The following is a 26,492-nucleotide window of genomic DNA, read 5'->3' on the forward strand; positions in this document are numbered from 1 at the left end:
ACTGATTAGTTACAATAGTTACATCCTATTTAATGCACAAGGTGGGATGAGAGAGCCCTTAAGTAGGAAGCATGACGCGTTCACGTGTAATTACGTACATATATAAGAAGCGTTTTCTCGCAAATTGAGTAATGAAGTTAACAAGAGTTGGATATCTTATAAGGGTTCGCGTAACTTGGGAACAATTAGTTTTGCTGAAAAACTTGCAGAAAATACACGAACAAAATAAAGAAAATTTACTCTGAGTAATAATAAATATTCAATATTTCTAAATTGTTTTTTCGAGTATCAATTCAACATCATCCTTAGAAAAAAAGATTATTAATCACCTTTTTAATCTGTGTGCTGACAACCGGGATATTTCCCATCAATTAGCTTCTCTCTAACTAACCAACGAGCGAACAACCGATTCATCGTTCCAGATATCCCGATTCGTCATATTCGTGCGTACAGTCGCGCACACGTGCCGCACGCACGTGCGCGCGCTACGTTACACGAGACGAGGATGACCTTACGGCGCGTGCCTTTCGTGACAAACTATCATTTCGCACGACTCATCCTCCTTCGATAACGATATCGGACAATCCGTAACACAAGCGCAGAAAATCGATCGCTCGTTCATGTGACTCATTCCTGTCATGATTAAATATTTTACGAGTTCTGTGTATAAATATATACGCGACAGGAAATTCACGACATCTGGTGTATTAAATATACTTGAGCCTAGAGAAAATATTGCAAAGTTCTCTTTATTCGTTGCGAACGGAAAAAAGAACGTCACAGGATCTAACGGACTACTGTGTTATACTCGTCGTATTATTTTTTAAAGTGTTTGTATTTTTAAATAGTGGAGTTTTTAATTCAGAGTTTGTTTATATGCTTTAAATAAATAAATATAATTCAGAGTGTGTTGGAGAGAAATACAGTTCGAGATTCCAACCGATCATCGTCAGAACGTCAATCGATTTCTACTCTCCTTATTGTTGCATTGTCGTTTTTATCTGAAACGGTCGCGCACAAAGAGAGAGATCCGAGAACTGGTTATGACACGCAGAGGCAAACGTACTCGCTCTCTTTAGTCCTCGCGATAGCGCGCACGTACGGACCCCGCAAAATAAACGTGTATCATGCTCCGCGTTGAAATCACGTAAGCGATGATGTAACGCGCGCGCCGCGATGAGGAGCAATTATATCGTCTTGCTGACGCGGCACAACAATTATTAATGCCGCTCACCTCGGTGCAACAACAAACGTGCAAACTCTCTCGCGCGATTCCGTTCTCTTATACGCTCTCGCGCGTAATCGAAATATCATCTTTGTGAACTTGGCACATATGACTTTTAACAAAGCACTGTTTCAAAACGGAAACGTTACAATTTCCTTTGTGCTGCCCTTTACATAGCTGGCCCTTTATATAACATTAATTGCGTTTGTGATTCAATTCGGGTAGTGAACACGGCAACACAAACCGCAAATTGAACCCGCATCCCCACCTCAAGACGAAATCTCACCGTTTACGTATCTTTCTGATTCAGAATTATTTATAGCTATGTTTGCGTGATGAAATTTATTAAATGTTTGAGAGATAATTAACTCTCGAATTGTGGGGAAAAATATTTTTCTTCGCGACTCATATCGCCAATCATGTTTTAGTAGAGTTTTAGAATAGAAACTCTCTTCCGAGAGTTAAACGCGTAATCTACGATACTTCTCTCAATGACGATTAGACGTGGAGTAGAGGGTTATGAAGGGTCAAGGTGCTCGTGAGATTTTTTTCGTCGTTTCTTCATCGTATGACAGCCTCGCGGAGAAAGAAAAAAGAGGGGGGACGGGAAGTTGTGGAATACAGGAATCCCCGTCTCTACGTGCGAGGAAAAAAGCGGAGAACCGCGAGTAGGCAGAGTAGGCGGCGAGCGAAAGAAAAAAAGAGACGAAAGTGAGGAGAGCGGACTCTCTCTTTCTCTCTCTCTCAGAAGAGATGAATAATTCAGTGCAGGCGCGCATTGTTGGACGCGCCCATGTACAGTCCCGTATATACACGGACTTGCGAGGTGTGCCAGGAATGAAACTGTCTGCTGGATGTGGTCGGTGAGACTCCGATCGTTTGTGCCTTGGCAGTTGCGCATTTGTAAAGCCTCATAATACAAGATCTTGTGAAAGATATCCAGAAAAAGATCACGTGTGTGTCTCTTCCATCTAAAAGACTGAAACTAAAAATATTAAAGAAGAGTGAAAATCTCTCGTTGTCGTCTGAAAATGTTTAAGTGTCGTTTTTATACCGTGATGTGTGCCATACTTTCGCTTATCATGACTTACTAGATAGCGTATATTGCCCCTTCTTTCGTTTTACCACTGGCAGGGTTGATTGATCAGAATTGTGAAGCGGGTCAGGGTTCAGAATATCACTTGCTCGTGTACATAACGGGATCTTCTCTTTTCGTTTTATTTGTCTCTTTTTATTCTTCTTGAGGCTTTCACTATGCTGCTATATTGACGCCATAAATTTGTCAAACAAGCTTACAGGCAATAAGACTGATGTATGCTTTTTATATTACCAATATACCATGTGCGCAAAATGAGAATATTATATTTCTCTTTCTGAGAGAAGCTATGTTGTTATTATCGCAGTGTTCATCGCCAAGAATGTCTATTCGTTTGTGCAAATCTCCACGAGTTTCTCTCGGAATAGTCTAACTTAATCAAGTCTATCCAGCTCGAATAGACCGTTTTATCGCGTTTAGCGACTACGATCGCATCACGCACACAAGAACGGGGTTAAGGTCGAAAATACGAAGTTGTCGACCAGTCAAATATACGACCTTCCGAAGATCTACGCATCAATACGTAAGAATGATGTCTTGATTATATTCTCATACAATATTTTTTTTTATATTTTTCTTATTTCTTTCTTACTTCATTTACAATCTCTTGTTCAAAGTGATTTGTAATTTCAGAAAAAGAATACAATTTTTTATCTTATTTATTTATACGGTATTGATTTTAAATATCAATATTTTGCGAAGACAGAATTAAAAACAAAAACAAATGGCCGAGTTGCCGGATAAGACAAATCGATTTTTTCGCCATTTCGTTAGCCGGAAGCCAGACGGCCCGACAGCTGTGGACTGAATGCACCTGGTTGTTCATACAGGGTGAACCTCGTAACATTCACGTATTCCCCATATCCTTTTTTTGCTCCGTTATATTTTTTCAGCTTCGCGCTCCACAAAAATTAAGTCAATCTTTGTACGATACTGTACTTGCAATAAATATGTATGAGTATATGCGCTTTTCCTGCAAAAATAGTTTCAATTGTAAACAAATAAACAATTTCTAAAATTCTTAATTTTGGTATTTTTAGTTTTACTAATATAATAGCATTCGTTTTTGTATGCTTTCTTCACATTTTGCTTCACATTCTCTTCTCTTTTCTCAACCTTGCCACATTCACACCGCAATTACGCTTGTCGCAATAGTCATTAGCACTGTATCGCGCTAATTAAGATTGCATTATCGTTTATAGTCTCTTGGTTTACTTTTATTGTTTTGCCGCGCATTCTCTCAGGCGTAACAAATCGCATTTTACGCAAATGTGTGTCCGTAAAACTTGTTCTTTCTTTTTTTCATATTTATACGCGCACTTTGAAGAATGCGCTCTCTCATACCCTGAGACACCCTATATGGACATCCCTTAGTAATGTAGTAGCATCAGCGACGATAACTGGCTGAAATCTCCCTTCGAGTGTGCGCGCATTCGTATACTGTGGATCGTCGGAGCCTGCTTCGGCCTGGTCCGACCTTATACGTCAAAACGAGGAGAGCGAGAGAAAAAAAACGAGAGACACGCGAACAGCTGTGCGGCCCCTTTTGCGGAGCGCCTTTTAAAATGACTGCTCGCTCTCGCTCAGCGATCGTCTTTCACGTCTATACAAAACGTTCTATACTCCCGTTCGTGGCGCGTGACTCCGATTCAACTCGATTTTCTCGTGAGGCGTCACTTATTTTACAGAATCGCTCTTTCCTGTTCGGAAATATGAATTATGCAATCCCGAGATGGAAGTAACGAGAAAGCTTACGTTGAGACGAGAATCAGCGACGCTCCTAAAGATGCGACGAATAATGAATTTTCCCGCTTCAACGAGAGAGACCTCTCCTAGTCGAGCGTCACCACCTCGGACGACGACTAGGATAAGGTTTATGTGACATAGCGCGCCAAGTATGTTATCGAAAAGGTGCTAGGATGAGTCACAGAGTGCGCGGTATACCTAAATCCGCGGTGATGACTCTTTTAAAGATGTTTAATGAATCATAATTTATCTCTATTGAGAGGTAACTCTTAAACAACACCGTTTATATTAACAGAGCTTCGTTGACTGTCGCGCGCGCGCGCGCGTGTTGTGTTAACAAATCAAACTTCTAGAAACGCAGTCAGAGATCTCAATCTTCGCGCGATATATCTTCAAAAACGTGGCGAATAAAAAATGTCTACATACAAGAGCTACTTGGGAACTCGAAGCGGAATGCTCCTTGATGATTACATAAGTCACGATACGTGTATTGCTGGATGAAGACGTGATATATAAATTATGAGAACGCATTCGCAAGAACAAACACATTTTTGTCGAAAGACAAAACATCGTTAATTATCAGGAATGTAACGAGAGACTTCGCGCTATTTTTCGACAAGCTTCGCTAATTTTAACTCTTAATCTCCGCGAGTTGTGTTTTGTTTTGCTTATAAAGATCTCGTAATTTTTCAATTAAAAGCAGAGCATTAAATGAGACGCGAAGCGAGGCAATTCTCCGTTCAAATTAAATGTTTCGCTAGCCGCAACGTTTCGATTGCGAATTTCGAAGTAGAGATCGAAAAAGGGAACGAACAAATTGACCGCGCGCGGTTAAATCGTGTGCACGAGGCATCGAACGACAAGCGTAATTCCCCGGCAATCAGAGATAGCCGCGTCTCTTCTTGCCGGGGAATTAAAATGCCTGTCGTCGAGCACGTGCTAGCCGGTCGTTAAAAGCTGTAACTTGCCGTGCTCGGAGCGTCGCGGCCCTTACGAATATAATTACGTCTGGTGCGTGTGCAACGACCGGTGAGAGAGCAAATCCGTGCTTTTGAAACGGTAGCCACTGCGGACCGCTTCTTCGAGAAAGTAATTGCAAGTGAGATCTAAGTAATCCTTTTGTTTCCCTGATTTTTGCAACATCTTTTGTTTGCGCTAGACAAATCTAATTTATTGCTGAACTTGTTCTTATTGCAATTAACAAATTAATTGATACAAAAGATGTGCAAGTGCACTACTATTGTTTCTACATTGCGCCAGAACTATGTCAAGCAACGGCTCGCTGTTCCAGAAAAACAAAGTGCATCATCCGCGATGTGACTCCGCATGTGGAAACGATTTTCTCTCGCTTGTTCTTTTTCTGCCGTCTGGCAGTGCACAAATGACGTGCAGAAAACCGCGCGTCGTGGGAAATCGGAACTTTTTAAGAGACGACCGATTACGCGCGCGCGCGCGTATATAACGGATCTCGCGCTAGGAAAATGAACAGACCAGGCCAGGTCGAAGTTACAGTTAACGCTCTCATTTTGCGCCTCTCTCTCTCTTTCTGTCTGTCTTCTCCCACTTTTTTCTTATCCCTTTCGCGGAGTCGTCGATTTTACTTCAAACGCCAACATCTTTGAGCACAAAAGAAAGATGTGTCGCGGTAGGTAATTGTTTTATTTAAAAAATGCAAAAGCAATGTGTTTTGCCTTGAAATTTTTTTTGAACTTTAAAAATTGAATCGTCGACTTTGATCGATCAAAAGGTCAAACGCGAGACTCACCTGCGACAGCAGCTTCGGGAACGTGTGCGTGTTGGCGGATCGCTCCGCCGATCTCTGTTGCTGTTGTTCTTGCTGTTGCTGAGCCGCGGCCTCCGATCTGAGATCGTGCCTCCATCTCAGTACTCCCATCATAACCGCGGTCGCGATAAAAACCGATGTTTAAAGATCACTTGTCCGGACCGGGCGATCGAACTTACGAAGAACGCTTGCGTCGAATTTTAACTTCATCCAGATACGTGTACTCCACTTCTTCGACGATCTTCTCGTTTTTACCCGCTCACCGACCGCTCGAGTCGAAGATCGAGAGCTCGAAACCTTGTGCGAATTTACTTTCTATCCCGCGGCAAAACGCGGGTAAGAGCACAATCTTCTCGCGAGCAGACACGCGCGATTCACGTTGTCACGCTCGTGCGCGTTATTGTCGAAATATTTCCACCGTCTAGAAGTATCTTATTAGTAGCTACTTATAGGTTTCTTGTCGACTTTTTGCGCGATATTGTAGTAATCTGCATGAAAGCGACTTCAATAGCTCCGTTTCGGAGAGAGAGATCAAAATAACTTTTCCTCTTTCGGAATATAAATATTTCTCTTTTCAAATTGCGCATCCAATGTATGTGTGTGTGTGTATGTGTGTGTGCGCGCGCGCGCGATAAAAAGAAGATACAATACCGCTGAAAAGACGTGATGAAATCACAGTGTCCAATTTTTCAATTTAGACACCCGGCGACGATTTTCGTCGCTGATCGCGACGGTTGTCATCGCTGCTCCGAATTTTGTTCCTTTCGAAACGCGACGCACACACCAGTTGAAATGGTTCTTCTTTCTTTATTTCTCTTACCACTGTCCAAGCAAACGTTGCAGTGTTTTTTTTTTTTATCAAACGCGACGTTCGACGCACCAAATCGAAATAGAGAAAGTTCGCGGATAAACGCTTGGAAAGATCTGCAACGAAGTGATTGTGGAGGGACCTTCTTGTTCGATGCAACGCGCGCGAACAACTGCGCTTAGAAGCGCAATAGATTGAACAGAGAAACAGGGCGACGATTGTATGTTCTACGATCACCCACGTGACCTCGCACTGTGAGTGCTAAAGCGCGACTGAGCGCGTCGGGTAAAGCGGAGAGCGCGTTTGCTGTCTCTCGGCAGTGGCGGATGTATAGAGAGAAACTCGAGGGAAAAGACAATAAAACATAAAAAATTTAACTCTCATTTGTGTAACGTTTCGCAAATTATGTAATCCTAATCTGCTACATGTTGGTGTTACACAAATTGAAAGTTGAAACATATAAAGATAAACAATATTTTATTCCTTTACTTCTATTTGCAAAGAATCTTAATTTTCTTTACAAGTAGGATTTAAAATATCTTTTTGCTCTTGTAAATAAAATACAATAAATTATTATACATAATGCAATAAATTATTGTTCGAAGTGAAGAATTTGCAACTAAGAGAAAAAAAGAAGCAAAACAAATGTGCCCTTCTCTTAAATGCCCTTTACATCCGCCACTGCGTCAGTCCGTCCTCCTCGTCTCGTCCTTTCCATGTCCCCTTTGCCCAACAGCGCTTTGGTCTGACGTCCAGCCGTTCTTAAAACTCCCACCGTGCGTCAAGCAAAACGTTACCATGGTCGCCACCGAGCGCGTAAACTCGATTCTTTGTGACACGTTATACGTGTTTCTGTCTCAGTCACACTAATATTAGAAACCGATAAATTAGATTGTGAAAAATGCGTTTGACGGAAAGGTCCTCTTTTTACAAGTTTACTTGAATAGGTCTCCTAATATCCTGGCGCCACTTGACCGTTAATTCTTACTTCCAAAGAACATATGGATGTCTTTAAGGACGATGACCTTTTTTCTTTTGAATAGTTTCGCTTTCGATACAATAAACACACAAAATTGGTCAAAACTTCAATTTGTTTTGTAATACTTTACATATTTCATATTTTATGTTTAAAATTTTATATTTATAAATTTATTTTATATTTGAAATTTCGTTTATCTGTTTTTTAAAAATATTTTATTTAAAACAACAAATGTGTAGATTGTACGCAAAATAGAGCTACACTGAAGATAATTTTTTCCCCTCTTTTCTCGTTTGCGCTGCATTAATACTCTTCACAGCAAGTCAACTGAACATTTCATGTCTATATTTGCTACAGATAAAAATGTAATCTGTTTAATAGGAAATTCGATAAAGCAACGTTTAATTTAGTCCGATGAGGTAATGAGAGCGAACGCATCGAGGTTTGAAATTTAACTCACAAGTGGTCTCTTACGATCAAGATGAATCTTTGACATCCGCATAGTAACGACAGGTGGTGCGGAAGGTGAAACCAAGAGGAAACGAATGGTAAGTTTGTGGCAAGGGAAAGAAAACAGTGAGGGAAAGAGAAAAAGAGAGAGCAAATGAAAAAGACCGGATGTCCTTTCGTGGTCGACTTATTTCGCTGTCGACGACGACGAGGCTTCCTGTTTCTTTGTGTCCACGCCTCTTTGTTTCGTTATTTCGCTTAATTTCCTGCGTCCGAAAATAAAAAAAAACATTACACCGCGTGTGTTCGTCATCATTTCTTTCTATTGTTGTTTACACAATTCTTTAGAATCGTAAGATTTTTCACAAGTCAATTGACACACGCGTCAATCAACAGAAAAATTTCCTCGTTAGAAATCTGTACGCATCGGAAAAATTAAAGTGCAGACGTATCTTTACGAATACTTAAGCGCGCAGTGAGAATTCGATTATTCTATCACTACATGTTAAAGTACATAAACGCGTGTAAAACCAACGAATCGGATTGCTTCGGTCAATTTGCGTAATTATACTGATTATTTTGTGGTAATTATCGGCTAGAGAAGTGCAGAAGAGTTTACGATATGTGATAATTCGTTATTAGGTAAAAGATTAGTAAGTTAAAGTTCGAGAAGCGAGCTGATAGTCGAAAATGGATGAGCGAGCAAAGCAGATACCAATATCGGTCTCTTTTTTTTCACAATGGAGTTCAGTTAGCAGATAATGAATATTAATGTGTTCGCGGCAGCTGTAGACGATTTAAATCGATATCAATGAAAACGACCGTTTATTTAACATAATACAAATGTCATTCCCCAGTAACATTACGTTACCAACAAACCGAACACCGAAATCTTTGATTTTATTTGCTTATAAAACAGAATCAAAAATACAATCTATCTATCGCGTGTATTGCTGTGTGTTAAAATTCGTAAACTTCTTCTTAGCAAAACTTTTTCAGCCACAATTTCAAAGATCTCTAAAAATTTTTCCAAGGCCTATAAAATTTTAGAAAGCAACTTTCTTTTTACGCAAAATATCAAATATAAAGTTATGTTTTAAATGTATTCTTTGAAAAGAGGAAAACAGAGACAGAGACTTTACTCTCCGGCGCAAAATCACTTTATTCGCGATTTTATTTGCTCGTTTTTCCGTTTTTTTCCCAGCCGTAATCCACAAAGAGAGCACAATAATGACCTTTTGTGGGAGGAACCCGCGAATCTACAATCTTCACGGCCGGTGCGCAGAGGGTACGAATCTGAAAATCTTCCCGGCCGTTCGGCCACACCACGACTGTTCGAAGCGGCAACTTCCGGTGCGCTTACCTGGCCGACCGGAAACAGTGCGTCCTCTCTGTTTCGCTCTTTGCGTAGCGCTTCCCATTTTACTGCAAATCGACACTATATTTCGGAATTTCCATAAAAATATACCATTTGATGCCCGATAGAAAAAAAATTGATTGCACTGGGAAAAGCTTGTGCAATAATTGATAAATGTCATTTAAAAACTGATAAAAATAATAAATAATAAAACTGATACTACACTGGCACAGATAATGTTATAAACAAATCGTTTAGTTTTTATGATTATCACAAGGTCGTTTTGAAGACTGATAGAAATATAATTATTTGTTTAATTTCTCATTAAATACCTCTAATCACACATTTACTCTAAAATAATAGTTAAAATGTACTACACATGTATATAAAAGAAAATATTGTTTTCATTCAACGATAAAGAAGAGCTCTTTTCTATCAACGATTCTCTTAGCCTATGTCGATAAGAACAGTAGCGTACACACCATCAAGAACCTTTCGTATTGAGCAGAACTGCATTATCGACAGCAGAAACATACACCATCGATCAGGTAGAAAAAAAAAGAGATAAAACAAAAAAGAATAGCATGATAGGGTAAAGACGAGCAAGCGCTTCTCACAAGCTTGCGAGACGGCATGTGGCACGCAGATGATTACAGCCTGTGTGTTGTGAAATCCGGATCGCAATTTGCCAACGAAACTGAGAGCGCGAGACGCGCCAATATCTCTCAAAAGCGGTTCCCACACACGCAACTTCCTGCAGACATCTTTTTTGCGTGTCCGCGATGACACTTCCCACGAGTATAAAAAAAAACCGTTTAATTTCTCTGATTGAAAACGGAAGACTGAAGACTTATTCAGCTAAAATAATCAGATAAAATATCAAATTACAGTGCGCACTATTGATGAAACGAACTGTAACTGATAACTTCAACGTGAATTTTAAGTCTAAGGAACACTTATTAACGAAAAGAAGAAGAGTTTCTTTTTGCGGCCGATTTATTATTGCAAAAAGCGCAACTCGACACGAGGCGAGAAATGTCTGTCTTCGTTTTTCGGGGTTTTTCCGTCACGCTTCCGATTTAGAACGTAACTGATCCGATTGATTCTGGCAAAAAGACGGATCCCATAGAATTCTATGCGCAACGACTTGGTTCTCATTCGATCGCAGGAAATCAAACAACGCGTGATCAAGCGATTCGTCTTTGAGTTTTTTCGTCCACGTCCCGTGACGGAGATCGGCGTTGTTCATTCATCTTCCTTCTCATTCTCGCTTGTTGTCCATTCATCTTCGATTCGTTCACGCGCGACCGTTGTCGTCGTCTCGACCGAGCGCGAACTGTGTCACGCGCCATACAGAAAGGATTTATATAAACGACCTGATAATAATCGCGCTCGCAAGAAACGGACAATTGAGAATAATTAAATCTAAAGACGCGAGAGAAAAAACTCGAGGGTTTTCATTACAACAGAGATAAGGAAAAATTCTCTTTTTTTTTTTTGTTCTCAACTCAACGTGTTATAAAATTAAACTGGTCGTAAAGAACCGTAAAATAAGAAGCAAGAAATCATAATTTCAGACGTGGTCGGGAACTTCGTGGGAACGTCGTTAAATCGCGATTAAATTGAATAACGAGAAGCTAAGCGTGTTTTTTTCCTTTTTTAGAGTATATTCTTTATATATACGGGTACCGCTATTCGTAGTCATTCCAAAAATATATAAGAAGTAAGATACTAATCACGCCATAAATAGCTTTGCGCGCGTTATTTTACTTCGAAAATGCTACTTCCTCTACCTACACGCATAATTTTGAGAGATAATATAAATTTTGTCACATACCTGGGAAAAGTATGACGGCAGGACGCATCGTTGATCGTCGAGACGCGAACTCTGCACTCGTTCAAGTAACTCGAAAAGATCTTGCGTTGTGCTCTGCAACAAATTTTTCGAAATAAATGTTGTTCTTATTTTTCGCGTTTGTGAAAATGAAGTTCTCTCTTACGGAAATCTTAAATCAACGCCGCTTTCTTAATGTAAAACAACGGATCAAGTGATGGAACAATTTTTTACTTACTTTAACCTTTTCTGTGGCAGCAGTGCCTTGAACGTCTTGCCTGTCATCTTCCACGGTGTTGGCTCGTCGCGACTCGGCCTCGCAATATACCGACTGATCCAGCTGCTGTCTTCTGAAAACGAAGTCGACTTATCAGCAAACACGTATTTTTCATACACAAAACATACGTCAGAAATAAATATTGATGAATAATATAAATAATCCTTAATGAAATCGCAATATATCATTTTTTTTTCACGACGAAAAATTCTCCAATACACTCTTCTCTCGGCCAGATGTATGTCGAGGAAAGTGCGGAAAGTTAAACGCTCACCAGCGGAAAAATTTCATATTCTCAACAGGGAGATATTGGTCGTTTTCAAGAGAACACGTTCAGCTCGCGCGATCGATCTGCCCCGCGTGCGATCCCATAAGGCAAAGTGCATCATTACCGGTTATATATATTAAGAAATAGGTGTATTAACATATTTCCGCGCGCGGAGGCACGTAATAACTCGCCCGGCGCGTATATACACGTGAGGTCACACGATATTATTACGCTCTCTTCTTCGGCGGGCTGTAACGATATTACGGCGACGCGTAAGTAAATCTTAAAGTAAGGCACTTTGTTATAGAGGTCGACCCCGTCGGTCGGCCATTTACGGGTGAAAAACCTGCGGTAAACAACGCGCGATAAATAACGATGGATAAAGAGCGAGAAGTGAAATACTTGCGCACGAGATGCATAATCCACGCCGCTGTGTATCTCGGCGGGACGTATAATCCCTGTGTATTGCATATAACGCTCCATCTCTCGGATCGATATCAGCAAAGAGGTATTATCAGACCGGACGCGAATTAACCGGCTCGTTGCTCGATTCGCGATTTTTCTATGACGAAAACGACATCGATAATCATTTTTCGCTCCATCTTGTATATCGAGTAGGATTATGAAAACAAAAAAAAAACCACACGGATATTGCGATGTCGTAGCGATATTATCGAATATGTGCAAAAAAACTTAATGTATCCTACCAGAAAGAACGTGTGCAAATAATCACAATCGATTCTATCGATCTTGATTGTTGCTTTTATCTCGACCCTGATTGGACGTTTCTCGGATTGTGTTTCTCGATTCATGTTGTACGTGAATCAAGATGCACGGTACTGCCTCGCGCAGTTCGAGCGCGACTTCGTTGCGCGTGTCTTTAAAAACGTAACTGAAATAAAGTCACGTGAAAGTGAAGAGAGGAAACTAAAGTCACGTGTTGTTTTTCCACTCCCCTCTCACTATTTTTTTATTTTGATTTTCGTACGTTATTTCTGACATCTCTCTCATGTGTAATATATGGTTTGTAAGACGTATATACTAGCTGTCATCGCGGTGACAGATTGTGTTCACTGACACTACACGTTAAAATAAAAACAATAATAGCGTGCGCGTAGTTGTGTTGTGCTAGTTAAATAAAAATAAGAAATACTATAACTTCAAATTAAAATTCCTTGTACAAAATTGTCGTTGCGAATTATCTATCGTTTCGAATCTCTAGAAAAAAGAGAAATGTGATTTTTGGATGTGTTGCCCGTAAAAACTGTCCACTCCAACTAAAAGGTAGCGCGCGCGCGCGCGCGGAGGGAATTTTCTGAAACACTCTGAATATAAAATGTCATGAAATAAAATCTATGAATATAAATTCTAATAAGGCACGGAGGTCGTGTCGAATCGAGGCCCGAAATAACCACTACGCGGTATGCTCTTTTCTACATAACCGACAACTCACCGCGAGACGAGTATTCAGAGGCGTAGCCAGTGTCTCTGTCATTCGTTTTTCCTGCACGCAGGGATGATGCACGTGAGGAAATTCAGACGCGCTCGATCTACGCCACTGCGTGCCATTCCAAATACTCACTGACCAAAACGCAACGAGCGAGACCAAGAGAGGCGCGCAATGAGCGAGATAGCAATTATCCAGGCTCTGTGTGCCGCAAAGAAATAATCGCTTCGTACGATCGTATTTCTATCGGGCACGACGGAGAGAACTCGCTTTGCCGAAGGATCGAGAGGAGTGCACGAGAAAATCACGCACGAGACGTAAAGCGTGAACGGCCGCCGCCGATTCATTGGTCATTCTTCGAAATTCAAGGGCAAGCCGGCTTTGGTCGAGCGTTAAATTGTAGAATAAATCTACAGATGATGGTGTTGGGGGAGGGGGAAGAGAAAAACGCGTGACCACGCACAATGCAACTGATTAAAATCTTATTATTAATTGGAATTAGACGCGAAAAAGAAAAAACGAAGGTTGTGTGTCGGAACAACTTTCCGACACAAACTAGAAAATTAATGTTTTTCTCAAGTTGAGATATTTCTCCAAATTCTCTCGTCTACTTCAAAATATTCAAAATGCTCTTCTACGAAGAGCGGAGACAAATTGATATGACGAACTGAGACAAGATGAAACGGTTGCATCTGGCAGCAGCTGCAAACTTTTTCGGTCACAGTGATGACGACACTGTCTCGGCAGTGACATTCTTTTCTTTGTGGTTTTCTTTGCGTCGTTTTCACTTAGCGTAATAAAAAAAATAAAAATAAATAAAAAGGATTATTTGAAAAAGTCATTTCTCAAAATTACTTTTACGATGCATTAATCTTACGTCTCTCGTTTTAAATGCAACATTGTACGATATAGGATACTACTGCAACTAAATTAGAAATGGCGAGTATCGTCGCGCGACATTGCGAAAGTGACAGTTTTTCCCCGAAGGAAACAAATCGACGCACTTCTAAAACGGCACACGAACTTTTCCTCGCGGCTACCATTTATTGTCGTATTCGTCGATAATTGCGCATTCCGGTCGACCATTCGAATGCCGTAAAAAAAACTACTAGCGTATCTACCATAATTGGATTTAATGGATTTAATGCCGGCAATCTAGCCGTAAAAAAAGAACAAGGGAAAGAAAGTAAAAAAAAAAGGAAACTGTAAACATAAATATTTCCTTGCACAACTGTTTTATATCCTGTAATTGTTTAAAATATTTAATTTACAACTTTATTATACATTCTAATCTTTGTACACGCTAATTTAGTTTTTTCGTGAATTACAAACGCTTTTAAGCGTCGCTCGCGAAGTTTTACATAAATCTCGACGCTAGTTTTGACGACAGCAAATAAAATTCAATCTTTCTCTGCTAAAAAAACTATTAGGTTATTTATTAATTTTCCAACTGGCAATATGCGAACTTGCTGCGATTGGCATTTATCGTTTGTATCTATTCGTCAGCAGTCGCGCATTCCGCCACGACCGCTATTGTCGTTTCCCATTCCCAAGCCGTTTATTACGCAAACGACATTGTCCGTTAACCGGTCCGCTGAAATAATGACGCGTAATTTTGCATGAATATTTTTATGCTTCGCTTTGACCGTTAATAGTTCTTTTTATTCGATTTTTCAGTGAGAAGAATAAAATCAGCAATAAAACAACTAGGAAATAAAATAGAATAATTAAAATAATTTCAAACGCGTCTAATAAATAGTAAAAGATTCTAAGAATTATCTAAAATTTATAGCATATCGAAAGTTTTTTTTACAATTTATCCAAAACATCTAAATATTTCGGTTTCGATTATTGCATGTGAAAAAATCGAGAGTTTACGTCATATTCGGGCGCAACGCGGAATTGCGGTAAAGTTCCTATAGGATCGTGTTTCCTACCCAGTGCGCACTAGCGATCCAGTCCATGGAATAATGGATGTGCCCAATTAAACGAGTTAATTTAATAAAACGCTCGAATGACAGTTTGACCAATGTGACCGGACATTCGTCGCAGAACGTATTGCACAAAGGAAAAATTAGCGCATGCTAGGATGCACGTTCTAATAACTGTATTCGTAATCCCGTAAGTACTCACTTACAGAGATTACGTACGCTCCGCGAAATTTCCACGTCTAATTTAGGAAACGTGTCCTTTTCAAAGCCGCTTCCAACTTGAACAAAGAAAAAAGAAAAAAATATGTCGACACAGTTTGTCCACGTTTACAATCGCGGTTTTGGTTATCAAAAAAAAACAAACGCGGAGAGACGCGAGTTTTAATTTGAAAACTGTCAGGAAGTAACGTCGAAGATTGAAACGTTCGAAATCGTTTTATAGTTCTAAAACAAATTGGTAGTAATTTCGAAGTGACACAGCGACAGATTAACGGCGCGAGGGAATTTTTCTTTTATTGTTCAAAGCGCTCGAATGATTAAAAAAAAAAAAACAAAATAAAATAAAAACCAAACATTAATATTATGGTTCTGTCACGATCGGTTTTGCACGTTTACGAAAAACAGAATAAAAATAAAACTGATAATAAAAAGAGATGCGATCACAATGCGAGCGCAAGCTGAAGTGCACACGCGAATGGAAAGTAACCGGACAAACGAGTTCTCTGGCAGACGCCGTGCCACTTGCGTGTTGCAAAATCAATTTTGCAATGCGCGCTCAGAATGACAGAATCCGAAATCGTAAAGAGTGCAATCAAAACTAAGCCTTTAAATACAAACAGTCAAACTGAGCCTGTAAATATTAAAAAGTAACTAAAATTGCGTAATAATAAAAAACATAAAACAATAAGACGTTGTAACATATTATACCTTTCCAATAACCATTAAATGAGCATTGATAACACAATTATGTTTAAAATGCTATCGAGGTTAAACAATAGTACTCGTACAACATTCAAAGCAAACTGAACTAATGAAAATAAATATTATCATTTAAAATGTGTGAGCAATAACTGTAATCCAAATTGTTATTATTCTATTTGCGAAATTTTCCATTTACATGAGAGCTCCAACTATAACAAATAAATTTCGCAAGAATTGGAATTACAACATTTATTCACGTAATCGTTCTCTAAAATATAATAGTACAAAAATGAATTTCGTAAATATTTGATTTTTGACAAAACGGTGAGAGAAAAAAGTACCTGTTTCGCATTTACCTTCAAAGGAAAACGTTTGCACGTTTATCGGGAGGTATATTAAGCAAATAAAGCGATCCGAGATTCACGGATAGAGTCGCGACTGCCACGACTCGACTTACTGCCCCGATAAATCGCGCGCCCAAGTCCGAACAAGAATTTTATCTCGTGAAAGTTATCGCAAGGCTGTCTTTATTTAGTAGATACACAACGGGTGTATCAATACTTTCAACAAAAATGCTTGATCGACTAGAACGCAGTCATATAGAAAACGTACGTGATTTGTATCTCTAATTGGCTCCGTTTTGCATTCAGTAAATTACGATAAGACATTACAATGTCCTGCTTCTTTCTCGTTTTACCAACGCGATTACGCAACACAAATAAAAGATACATTGCTCTATTTGGTTTGGGGGACGCGAAATTTATTATTTATAGAAAAGAACGTCAGAAAAAATTAGAAAAAAATAAATGTTCATAGTTTTGTTTTTTCATTAACGACGCTTTGATCGTCCAGTTTCGCACTTTTCACATCGCCGTAAAAAGATCAGACAGTAGAGATGACGGACAGATGCGTTGGGACACGATCCACCACGTGCGATATGTCACGCATGAATATGTTAATATCCGTCACGTGTACACATACATCATTCTGCACGCGCAAATGTTCATGATTGATAGCGCGATCACAATTTGCTTCTACCCTCCTCCTCTTTCGCAGTTCAATTACTCATTTGAACTCTTCTTGATTTAAAAACAATTTCTCTCTTTTAAGAGAACTTTTTTTTATCTCAAAATTATTTCACAACCTTCTCACAGCTTACGCACAAATATACGTGACCTAATGTTTTAAACATTTTTACATTCCCATTTGTTCTCGTTCTTAATTTTTTTTCCTATTTTATTCACAAAGGTTTCGAACGATTTTGTTTGAGCATACTTGATTGGACGCTGTATGCGGTAAAAGGGTTGAACAAGTCTTTGTACTGATGAGCAACCGCCCGGGTTTGGAAATCCGATCTACGTCTACCTGTGCCTTTCATAAACACACGCGGTGGATAATCCGTTTGTCGTACGTGTACGACAATACTTTAAATGCAATTTTGTTCGGTTGAATAAGGATTTAAAAATACACGTGTTAAACAAGTCCAAATACATCTCTAAAAATCTCGAAATGTATAGAGATGGAAAAAAATATTTATTCGATTCATTTAAAAAAAAACTTTTACAATATTTACAATCTAAATTAAAATCATTAATCCAGGATGGAATTTCTTTGATTGAAACTTTATATAAATTATAAACAAAGATAATTAAGATAATTTAAGTAAACTTATTATATATACTTGGATGGAACGTTACTTGTAATAATGCAGCGAATGTAATTATAATGTATAAAGCTTCTTCAAATGTATATACATATACCGAAGCAAAAAATAAAAAAACAAATTAATTAATAAATTTCCGAAGACGAAATTAATAAGTTCCTGAAAATATTTATAACGTCATACCTTCGTATCTTTGTTGGCAAATATAGGTGTGTATATAAGACGCGTTTTTCCCCCTTAGTTTTTATCGACGACGACTTTATCAGAACGGCTTGAAAAACATTCGACGAATCGATAAATCGGCAGTACATCAACGCTGACAGCGGTCCATCGTGATTTACGACGAGCCCGTGGTAGCGACACTTTTTTTCTCCCCACTGCCGATTTCCAAATGCCCAGGTGATCGCACGTCCCTCTTGATGAATAAATCGACCGAGAAACGCGCCAACGAGTACGCTACGTATTGAATATTCGCTTCCCACCGCTATCATTTGTTACAGCCGAAAAGATTTTTTTTTTCAGTAAATTGTGAATATTAAAAAAAAATCGAATAGTTTGAATAGTTTTGTTAATTCGTCTTGATGTAAAAACTTTTGTTATAAATAAAATTGAGAAAATTTAAATCTAATTTATTTTTAACCGAAACACAACGAAAGGTAATGTTCAAAAATCCAAAGTAATTTGTACTCGCACGCTCTAGAAAAAACGGTGGATTTTTTTTGGTGGATCTTTTACAAATATTATAGTGTTCCGTATCCGTGTAGTTTTGTGTCACGCCTACGTGCACGACTTCAAGTACAATCTCATGATTCAGACACCCCCGATATCGTAGAATCGTACGTTGTCCGGCTTTTTATATGTACTGGTACAGGAGGCAAGATATTTGAATAAGAAGAGAGAGATATATTTATTTCTGCTAGGCGCAATCGTAAGTAAAATCCGAAAGAAACTCTCGTCGTATATTTCCCGCGAAAAGAACATAAAATACACGCTCGATGTTGTTACCCATGAGATAAATTTTGAATAACAAACAACGAAATGATAGAGATATAACGCATATATTTTAATTAAATTGGAACAGTGGTTTCCGAATTGTTAAAATTTGCGCATCCCGAATATTTTCACAATCTTTCAATTGTAATTTAAACAAATTGCAAAACTATTAGAAATTTTATCAAGAAATTGCTTTGAAAAAGTAAGAAAACGACATCACTTCTTTTCTAAACTGACACACGCAACCATGAGACATCCGACGTTTTATTTACGCCTCTAGAGTGCATCGCACCGAAAAAACAATTAAACGAAGATTAATACTGTCATCCGTGACGTCGTATGTGTTTGAACAGAGGGTAAGGGGCAAGAGGTGGGGAAAAATAATAAACAGAGTCACCCATAATTTTGGGGGTTTTCGAGACCCCGTCGCTCGAGGGGGTTGACGCGACGTGATATATGCGTGGTAACATATGTCGTGGCTCTCTTTTTTTCAGTGTGTGCGCACGTATATACCCTATACGTGTGCGATTCGTACCTCCGGTCTCTCTACCGGAAAAATATGCGATACTTCTTTCCCCTACACTCTGCGCAAAATGTGTCTTTCAGGAATGTAGCATCAATGCAACAGAAAACAATACTGAAGCAAAAATCGTGATCTTTGCAAGATTGTGTTCATATTTATTGCTTTCTTATTGTCGTAAGTCTTACTGATTGTAATTTTAGTTTGCAAGTAGTTAATAAATATTTCTATATTAAATTCTAAATGCAACAACCCCCCAGTTTTGCTCCGCATCTTTAAAATTTGTTTCAATTATTGTTTACCATAAAAAGAGCCTAATTATATTTGTTGCATAATTATGTTTCATCTACAATTCCTTATTCCTAAATTATTATTTCATCATAATAAATATAATCCTTTGAAAAACGAAAATTTAAATTTTCTTGCGTCGCAAATGTTCAATCTTCAAAGGTTTAACACACGCGTCTACACGTCTGACATGACACGCGGACTCGCCCTAGCATGAGCTGCATTTCTCTTCTCATTATCATTATTATGAGCATTTTGGCATTGTGCATCGAGCATAATGCCGCTGCATCCTGGCGCGGTGTCGCGATGACATTTGCATACCGACAAAGAGAACATTCACGCCTCCTTTCTCTCTTTCTCTTCCTCGTTCCCTATCTCTCGATGGCACCCTCGAAATTCTACACTCGAGAGAGCACTCGCTGCCGATTCACCGTGCAAAAGCAGCATCGTGCCGCACAACGCGTTATCGCCTTTCCTTCTCTAGAAAGACGCACTTACGCGCACACGTGTTTTCTACCATGTCGAATAATTGACAGAGTGGAGAAAAAAATTGCGCGCGGAGAAGAGAACGTTACTTTTAATGCGCGTTCGAAGTACCCTCTTTTTTATCTCGCGAACGCTTGAAGCCAATTAACTCTCTCCCCCTCCTCCCTGACTTTCTTTTTCTTTCTTTCTTTCTTTCTTTCTCTCTCTCTCTCTCTCTTTCTTTCGGGCTATTAAATTCACTTTCGAGTTTTCGATAGACGATAATTTGGCAAAAAAAGAGAGAGAGAGAGAACTTGAAGACCAGTATTCTATTTATAACTTTATGTCCTTTGTGTCTTCTGGTCGAGACATCAGGATCTTGTAAATTACGCGCCATATAGTCTGATATATGTGTATTCCGATTCTTCGGATGTTACTTTTGTACTTTGTCCAATAAATAAACTTTATAAATAGAATCCTGATTCACCGAAATTCACCGTCGCGAATCGAAGCGGACATCGTGTCGCGGCCTTTCGCTTTTTCCCATCAAAAAATCTGCACGTACTCGACACAGGAATTGAGTTGCATCGAAACACACGATGGGATCGGTTTTACAACAAACAACGCCGCCGACGTGGACGAAGCGCTGCGCATCCAGGGATGCAAATCGAACGAGCAAACGCGAGTCGAATACGAATACCACTCGCGCACGTATTCGGCCGGCGTCGTAAACCGGGAATCGTATTGCATTTGCATGCGCGACCGCGGCTATACATAACAATATCTTATTAGACAGCTTTCCGTACCAGATGACATCGCCTACGACGAGAAGGCCACGGGGACAGCGCGAGCGACACGCACGCGGTGTGGATTACTATCTCCGGTTATACTATCGAGAGATACGCACGGATTCTGCAAAAACGTTCTCGCATCTGCCGCACGTGAAAAGAACATTTTCCCGATTCAACTTTAATTTACACACACATACAGAGAGAGAGAGAGAGTGTATGTGTGCGTATGTGTGTTTGAAAACACTTTGAGCAATTTTTATATCTCTATCGCTTTTTTCTGTTAAAAAATTATCTTTCATTTGGTTAATTGAAGTTTTCTATTTTACATTTTTATTTAACGCATACGAGCGTGCGCACGTGCGAGTAAATATTGAAATTCCACAATTTGTTTATGTTTTTCTCCCTCAATTTGTCAATTAACTCTCGAGATTTTAATATTAATGTGTTATTTACGTAAAATAAAGCGGTTTTCAGCGTGCGCGCGCGCGCTTGACCGCCGTTAGGCACCCACGTCCACGCTCGGCCGATTTATTCAACGGTGCGTCCATATGCCAACGGGATTAGAATTAGAGTACTTAGATCGCGCGCGTTCTAGAATATACACAGCGATACTTCACTTTGATGTGCATGTGTATGTGCTCACTGACATTTTAAAGTGCATACGACCGCAATGACACGCTCCGATTTCGAACGAAGTCGGGCGTCGATTTACAATTTATACGCGTGTAATTCGCGGTTACTCACACATCCATCGTTTCCCCATAGCCATATGGCGGACTGCAGTATCTTTCCGTTGGACCTCGAATGTCGAATTGGTTAATGTTGAACGCGACTTAGTTAAAAAAGTTGTGACACAAAGAACAATATTACTAACTTGCATTAACACTGATTTGCCATCTTTTTATATAAATGTATAAAAATGTGCGTGTAGAGTAGACAACATTTTCTAAGATTTTTCGTGACCCAAAAAATAAAACAAATTTTAAGACCAAGTCATTCACGTGTACGATCATCCGCCGACGGAAACTGCCAATCAACTCGGAATCGCCATCGATGCAATCTGAATAATTGCAAAAAAACTATTTGATCCGAACGCTTGAATCCAACTTGCGCAAATAACTGCCACTTAATAACGACGGCGAATGAGTATCGTGCATTGGCGTTTTTTTTCCACCGCCCGCGATCGTCGGTTAGAGATTAAATGCGCGCGTGGCGGCTGATGCTATCGGCCGATGCACATCGGTAACGCGTCGCGCCGTACGTTCCCCGGCGTGGCGCGTCGCGGGTTCTCTCTATACGCACACTGGTTACATACATAAAAGCCGTAGCCGGCTATTATACCGCGGTACGCACGCTTATTTCCACATAGGTTAGCCGGTAATTTCAAAGTTTACGCTCTGCACGGATTTCCCATCAAAGTCGCATGCCTCTCTACATCGGATGCAACCCTTCGCGGAATTTAGTGATCAAGTATTTCGGTAATTAAGTAGAGAATTTAGCAATTAATTGCATCCGATATCTGACTGCACCGGCATTTTTACGATTTGCAATAAATCACTCGACGACTAACGGTGATAAAAAAAATAATTTGTTTTGCAAAGTTTGTTCTAAGTGTTTATACAGTGTATTTATAAATGTTTATACGAGTATATTTTTTTAATTTTGAGAAAAAGTTAAAAAAAAAAACAACTCACTGTGTTGGTTTTTTTAATTAAAGTATGCTATGAATCCGTGTATTTTTCGCAGTAATTATACTTCAACGCTTGTCGACTTTGGCATACTTTCGAGTGTAATATCCTGAAAGTAGGAGCGGAAAGTACTCTGATAAAATTACGCTCGCGCAAGCAAACTTTAGTGCCGCTTGGTTGACTGACGCCGAGGTATATAATGTTGTAATTTAACAAAATCTCGAGGTTAACGAGATTAAGTAAGAAACAAATAAAAGTAAGTATGAAAAGAACTCGAAGTTAAAAGTTTAAATAGTACATCTCAAAAATGTATATAAATAATATGTAATTCAATAACTAAACCTGATTTGTGTGCATATGCGCAACATGCAGCAAATTAATATCCACAATATTTACAATAGTTGCAAATTTGTGTTCGATATGCAAATTTAGTTAATCGACAATAGCCATCGCGAAGATCAATTTGCACTCGTTGTTTCAAATGCCAATATCAATATCATTTTTATAAAATATATATCTAGAGCAATATCAAATGATATTGAAATGAACGTGTTTACTAGTGCAATGTAGAATACAAATTGATAAAGGCACGCGAAACCTTGCGCGTGTTGTTGACTCTTGTAATTGATATTTGACTTCGTGTTCGAAAGCAAATAACGGACGCTATAATCGTTACAGTGAATGAGAGAGAGAGAGAGAGAGAGAGAGAGAGAGGGAGAGGGAGGGAGGGAGGGAGAGAGGACGTATGAGATAAAATATGCATTCAAAGACCACTCCTGGAACGAATTATCGAGTGGCAATAATCTCGGGGGTTGGTCCAGTCAAAGTTTCGATAAATCGCGCACACCCTATCCGGTCGTTAGCCCCCGGCTGCGTTTAAAAGGGTGTGACCAGTTCTCCTCCTGGTCCATATTACGTAAACGGTTGTCCACTCCAAAAAAAAATATATACATATATATAACGTTAGTTTCTGTATTAAATTATAAATCATGCAGAGAGCTACGCGACTTTTCTAAAAGCTTATTGAACTGAATATTATCCGCTTTTAAACGTGAACAAATAAGTCCATCATGCGTGCAATAAGTATGATACAATGTTTAAATTTGACAACGTTAAATAAATTCTACACTTATCTGTCGTAAAAAATCTCTTTAAAAAAAAAAACACTTTTCTGATATTTGTTCTTGATTTTTCTCTCCTCTCAAGAACCGATTCAGTCCCGATCAGTGTACGTGTTATGTATGTGATGCTGCATCGAGAAGCGGCAGAGACATAATTAAAGAGTAGGCACAAGCAGAGGCAACGAAAAAAAAATGCAAAGTACCCCCACATGGAGGCGATAGAAACGTGGCCAAACCTCGCGCCACGGGGGGGCACGGACCCGTGCGTTTCGATGATGATCTCGAGAGGGGTGCCGCGTAGGATGGATGACGCATGACTCACAAAGTGCCCACTGTCCCGCACACCCCTTCGATTACCATTGTGGCGTACATTTATATAATATATGTGTGCCATTCGCGAAGCGTCCCCCGACGTGGCCATTATGCCGGGGCTTCCACATGTGACGGAATTGTGGTTACGGCGTACGACTCCATTCAGGTAGATTACGTGCTCGATAACGTCTATTTTTGGTGCAAACATGACTCCCCCTCTCTCTCTCTCTCTCTCTTTCTCTGTACTTGGTAATCGGATTGATTTAATAAAGCGCATGCGGCGGAAAGCAAGCGGCGCGTGCTCGCGGCTCTATTACGTACTGCAGTGAAGTCGTTCTTGTGAGATTTTCGCGTAATATCAGAGATTCAAATTCTGTTGAGTTTCTCGAATATGAAATTTTCGCAAGCCCATCATGAAGTTCTCATCTATTCGCTTCCCTGAGAGAAGAATCGGGTATTCGAATAAGTAAAAAATACAAGAAAACTTTCAAGTTTGCAGAGTTTTCTTATATTTTTTTTAACGTACATATATATAAAAAAATATATATAAAAACATTTTTCTAGATTTGTTTGTAAAAATTCTTACAAGTCATTCAAATTTAGGTAACGACGTAGGTTATTTTCACTGAGAGACTTTCAAAGCAATTCCAGTTTTAAATAAAAAAAAAAAAAAAAAACCGTAGTAAAGTTTCTTTCGAGAATTAACGTTTCCTCGTTTCTAACGGAACGTAATTCAAAGTGGGTTGATGTAGACAAGTAATTTAGATCTCTTAACGAACGAGCTGAAATTTGCGCTGAAAAGTCGAGGGTTTAAAGCCAGTTGAATCACCAATTCCGTCGACATTCCGACGCGTTCCAATGACGACGATGATGTTACGACGAAGAACGTCTTCTTGGGTCTCGTGCCGATTCTCATACGCGTGTTTAAAACTCTCTTCTCTCTTTTTTTCATCTCTCTTTCTCTCTCTCTCTCTCTTTCTTGCTCTCTCGTGCAACATCAGAAGCTGCCTCGCATGCTGCTCGCGCGAGATAAGGTCGCTCTGGCCTCTTAATTGCTCGTTTCCTGTTCAGAAGACCTCTTTTGCCCCCGCCACGGTTTCGTCTTTGACCCGAGTCTGCATCAACCTTCTAGACAGAGCTTTCTCAATATTGCAAGAACGAAGATACGTACCGACAGCAATATTGTATCAAAACATCGATGATTATTTGATATTCACACACAGCAATCAAGATTATCAATTAATACAATGTAAGATCAATTAATTAATTAATGTGATGTAACGATTATCAATTAATGTATTGTAAAAATTTTCAATCTAGAATTGTAAATAAACAACAATTACAAATTTTAAGATTTAATCCTGTAGCGAATTTGTTAATTTCAAAAATCTGCACCATCCGACCTAATTTGCTATAAAAAAAAAGTCGATTACCAAAGTTCATATTAGATGAAGTGCAATGTCCTATTATTTATATAGCATTCATATAATTGCGTAAAAATAAATAAATATAACTGCGCAGATAAAAAACAAAAGTGTGCGTTAATTAAAAAAACAGGAAATATAATGTACACGTATTAGGATTATGCACAAATTTATCTACAAGATCAATGATGTAGACAAACGTTCCGAAAAAGTATCATATACGCGATTACATCGGGCATTGTGTCCACGTGTCGTGTCCCCCTCGAAACGAAACAGTTGCTAAATCACCCACTGAAATCTCTATATTACGGTAACAAGCGTCGATGTTATTCCTCCCCTCGATGTCGGACTCAAAGAGGATAAATTATTGGGAATAACCGAATGACCAAAAGTAACAGAATAAATCAAAATAGCCGACAGACGGAATTGGAAGATTATATCGAAAACGAGTGTCTTATCTCTGTTTGTAATTTTTGTGTATTTACGAACATGATCCCGTGATGATATTTCAAACGACTCGGTTGTGGACACGACTGTGTCAAGAGTTCGTCGTACGTGCTTTGGCACGCGATCGAACCGGTTTCGCGAGGATAATGTAATTGCAATTTACGCAAACCTCGTGGTTCTCCCATCGGTGGTGGTCGGTGAATTTGAGCGGAACGCGATTTGTTGTTCAACAACGCGCGACCGTCAGGAAAAACAATCCAACTACCGCAATGAAGAAATATCATATTCCGACAAATTCATTTGACAAAACACTGGACGAATATCATCGTTTTTAAAGGTGAATGAAACATAAATGTTTCAAGTGTGTGACTCAGGAAGTGACTCAAGTGAGAGTCAAAACTTATCACATTTAACGATAAGTTAAAATCATTATACTGTCTTTTTTCTATGTACTAGCACAACACAGGCGCGCGCTACGCGCACGCTATTGTTATTTTTATTTAACGTGTTGTCAGTGAACACAACCTGTCACCGCGATGACAGATAGTATATACGTCTTATAAACCATATAATACACATATGAGAAATGTTAGAAATAACGCATGAAAATCAAACTCAAAAAATAGTGAGAGAGAGAAGTGGAAAAACAACACGTGAC

At 39.2% G+C, this 26,492-nt stretch overlaps 1 protein-coding gene across 10 annotated transcripts in view; it reads right to left on the reverse strand.

Annotated features, from left to right (window-relative positions):
- Window positions 1-26,492, reverse strand: part of LOC109856298 (rap1 GTPase-activating protein 1-like) — a 79,079-nt gene that overhangs the window by 16,406 nt on the left and 36,181 nt on the right. For 7 of the 10 annotated variants that reach the window (XM_020431406.1, XM_020431407.1, XM_020431414.1 and 4 more), the window contains 2 exons: window positions 11,517-11,628; window positions 11,282-11,374 (listed from right to left, as the gene is read on the reverse strand). In XM_020431406.1, coding sequence (XP_020286995.1) covers window positions 11,282-11,374; window positions 11,517-11,628 — 205 coding nt within the window. Of the gene's footprint in view, window positions 1-5,832; window positions 6,914-11,281; window positions 11,375-11,516; window positions 11,629-26,492 lie in introns of those variants that run through there. The other 3 variants (XM_020431408.1, XM_020431410.1, XM_020431415.1) reach the window with 2 other exon arrangements.

The sequence above is a fragment of the Pseudomyrmex gracilis genome, unplaced genomic scaffold, assembly GCF_002006095.1.
Source record: "Pseudomyrmex gracilis isolate BER0280 unplaced genomic scaffold, ASM200609v1 scaffold_113, whole genome shotgun sequence".
In the NCBI taxonomy this organism is placed as follows: domain Eukaryota; kingdom Metazoa; phylum Arthropoda; class Insecta; order Hymenoptera; family Formicidae; genus Pseudomyrmex; species Pseudomyrmex gracilis.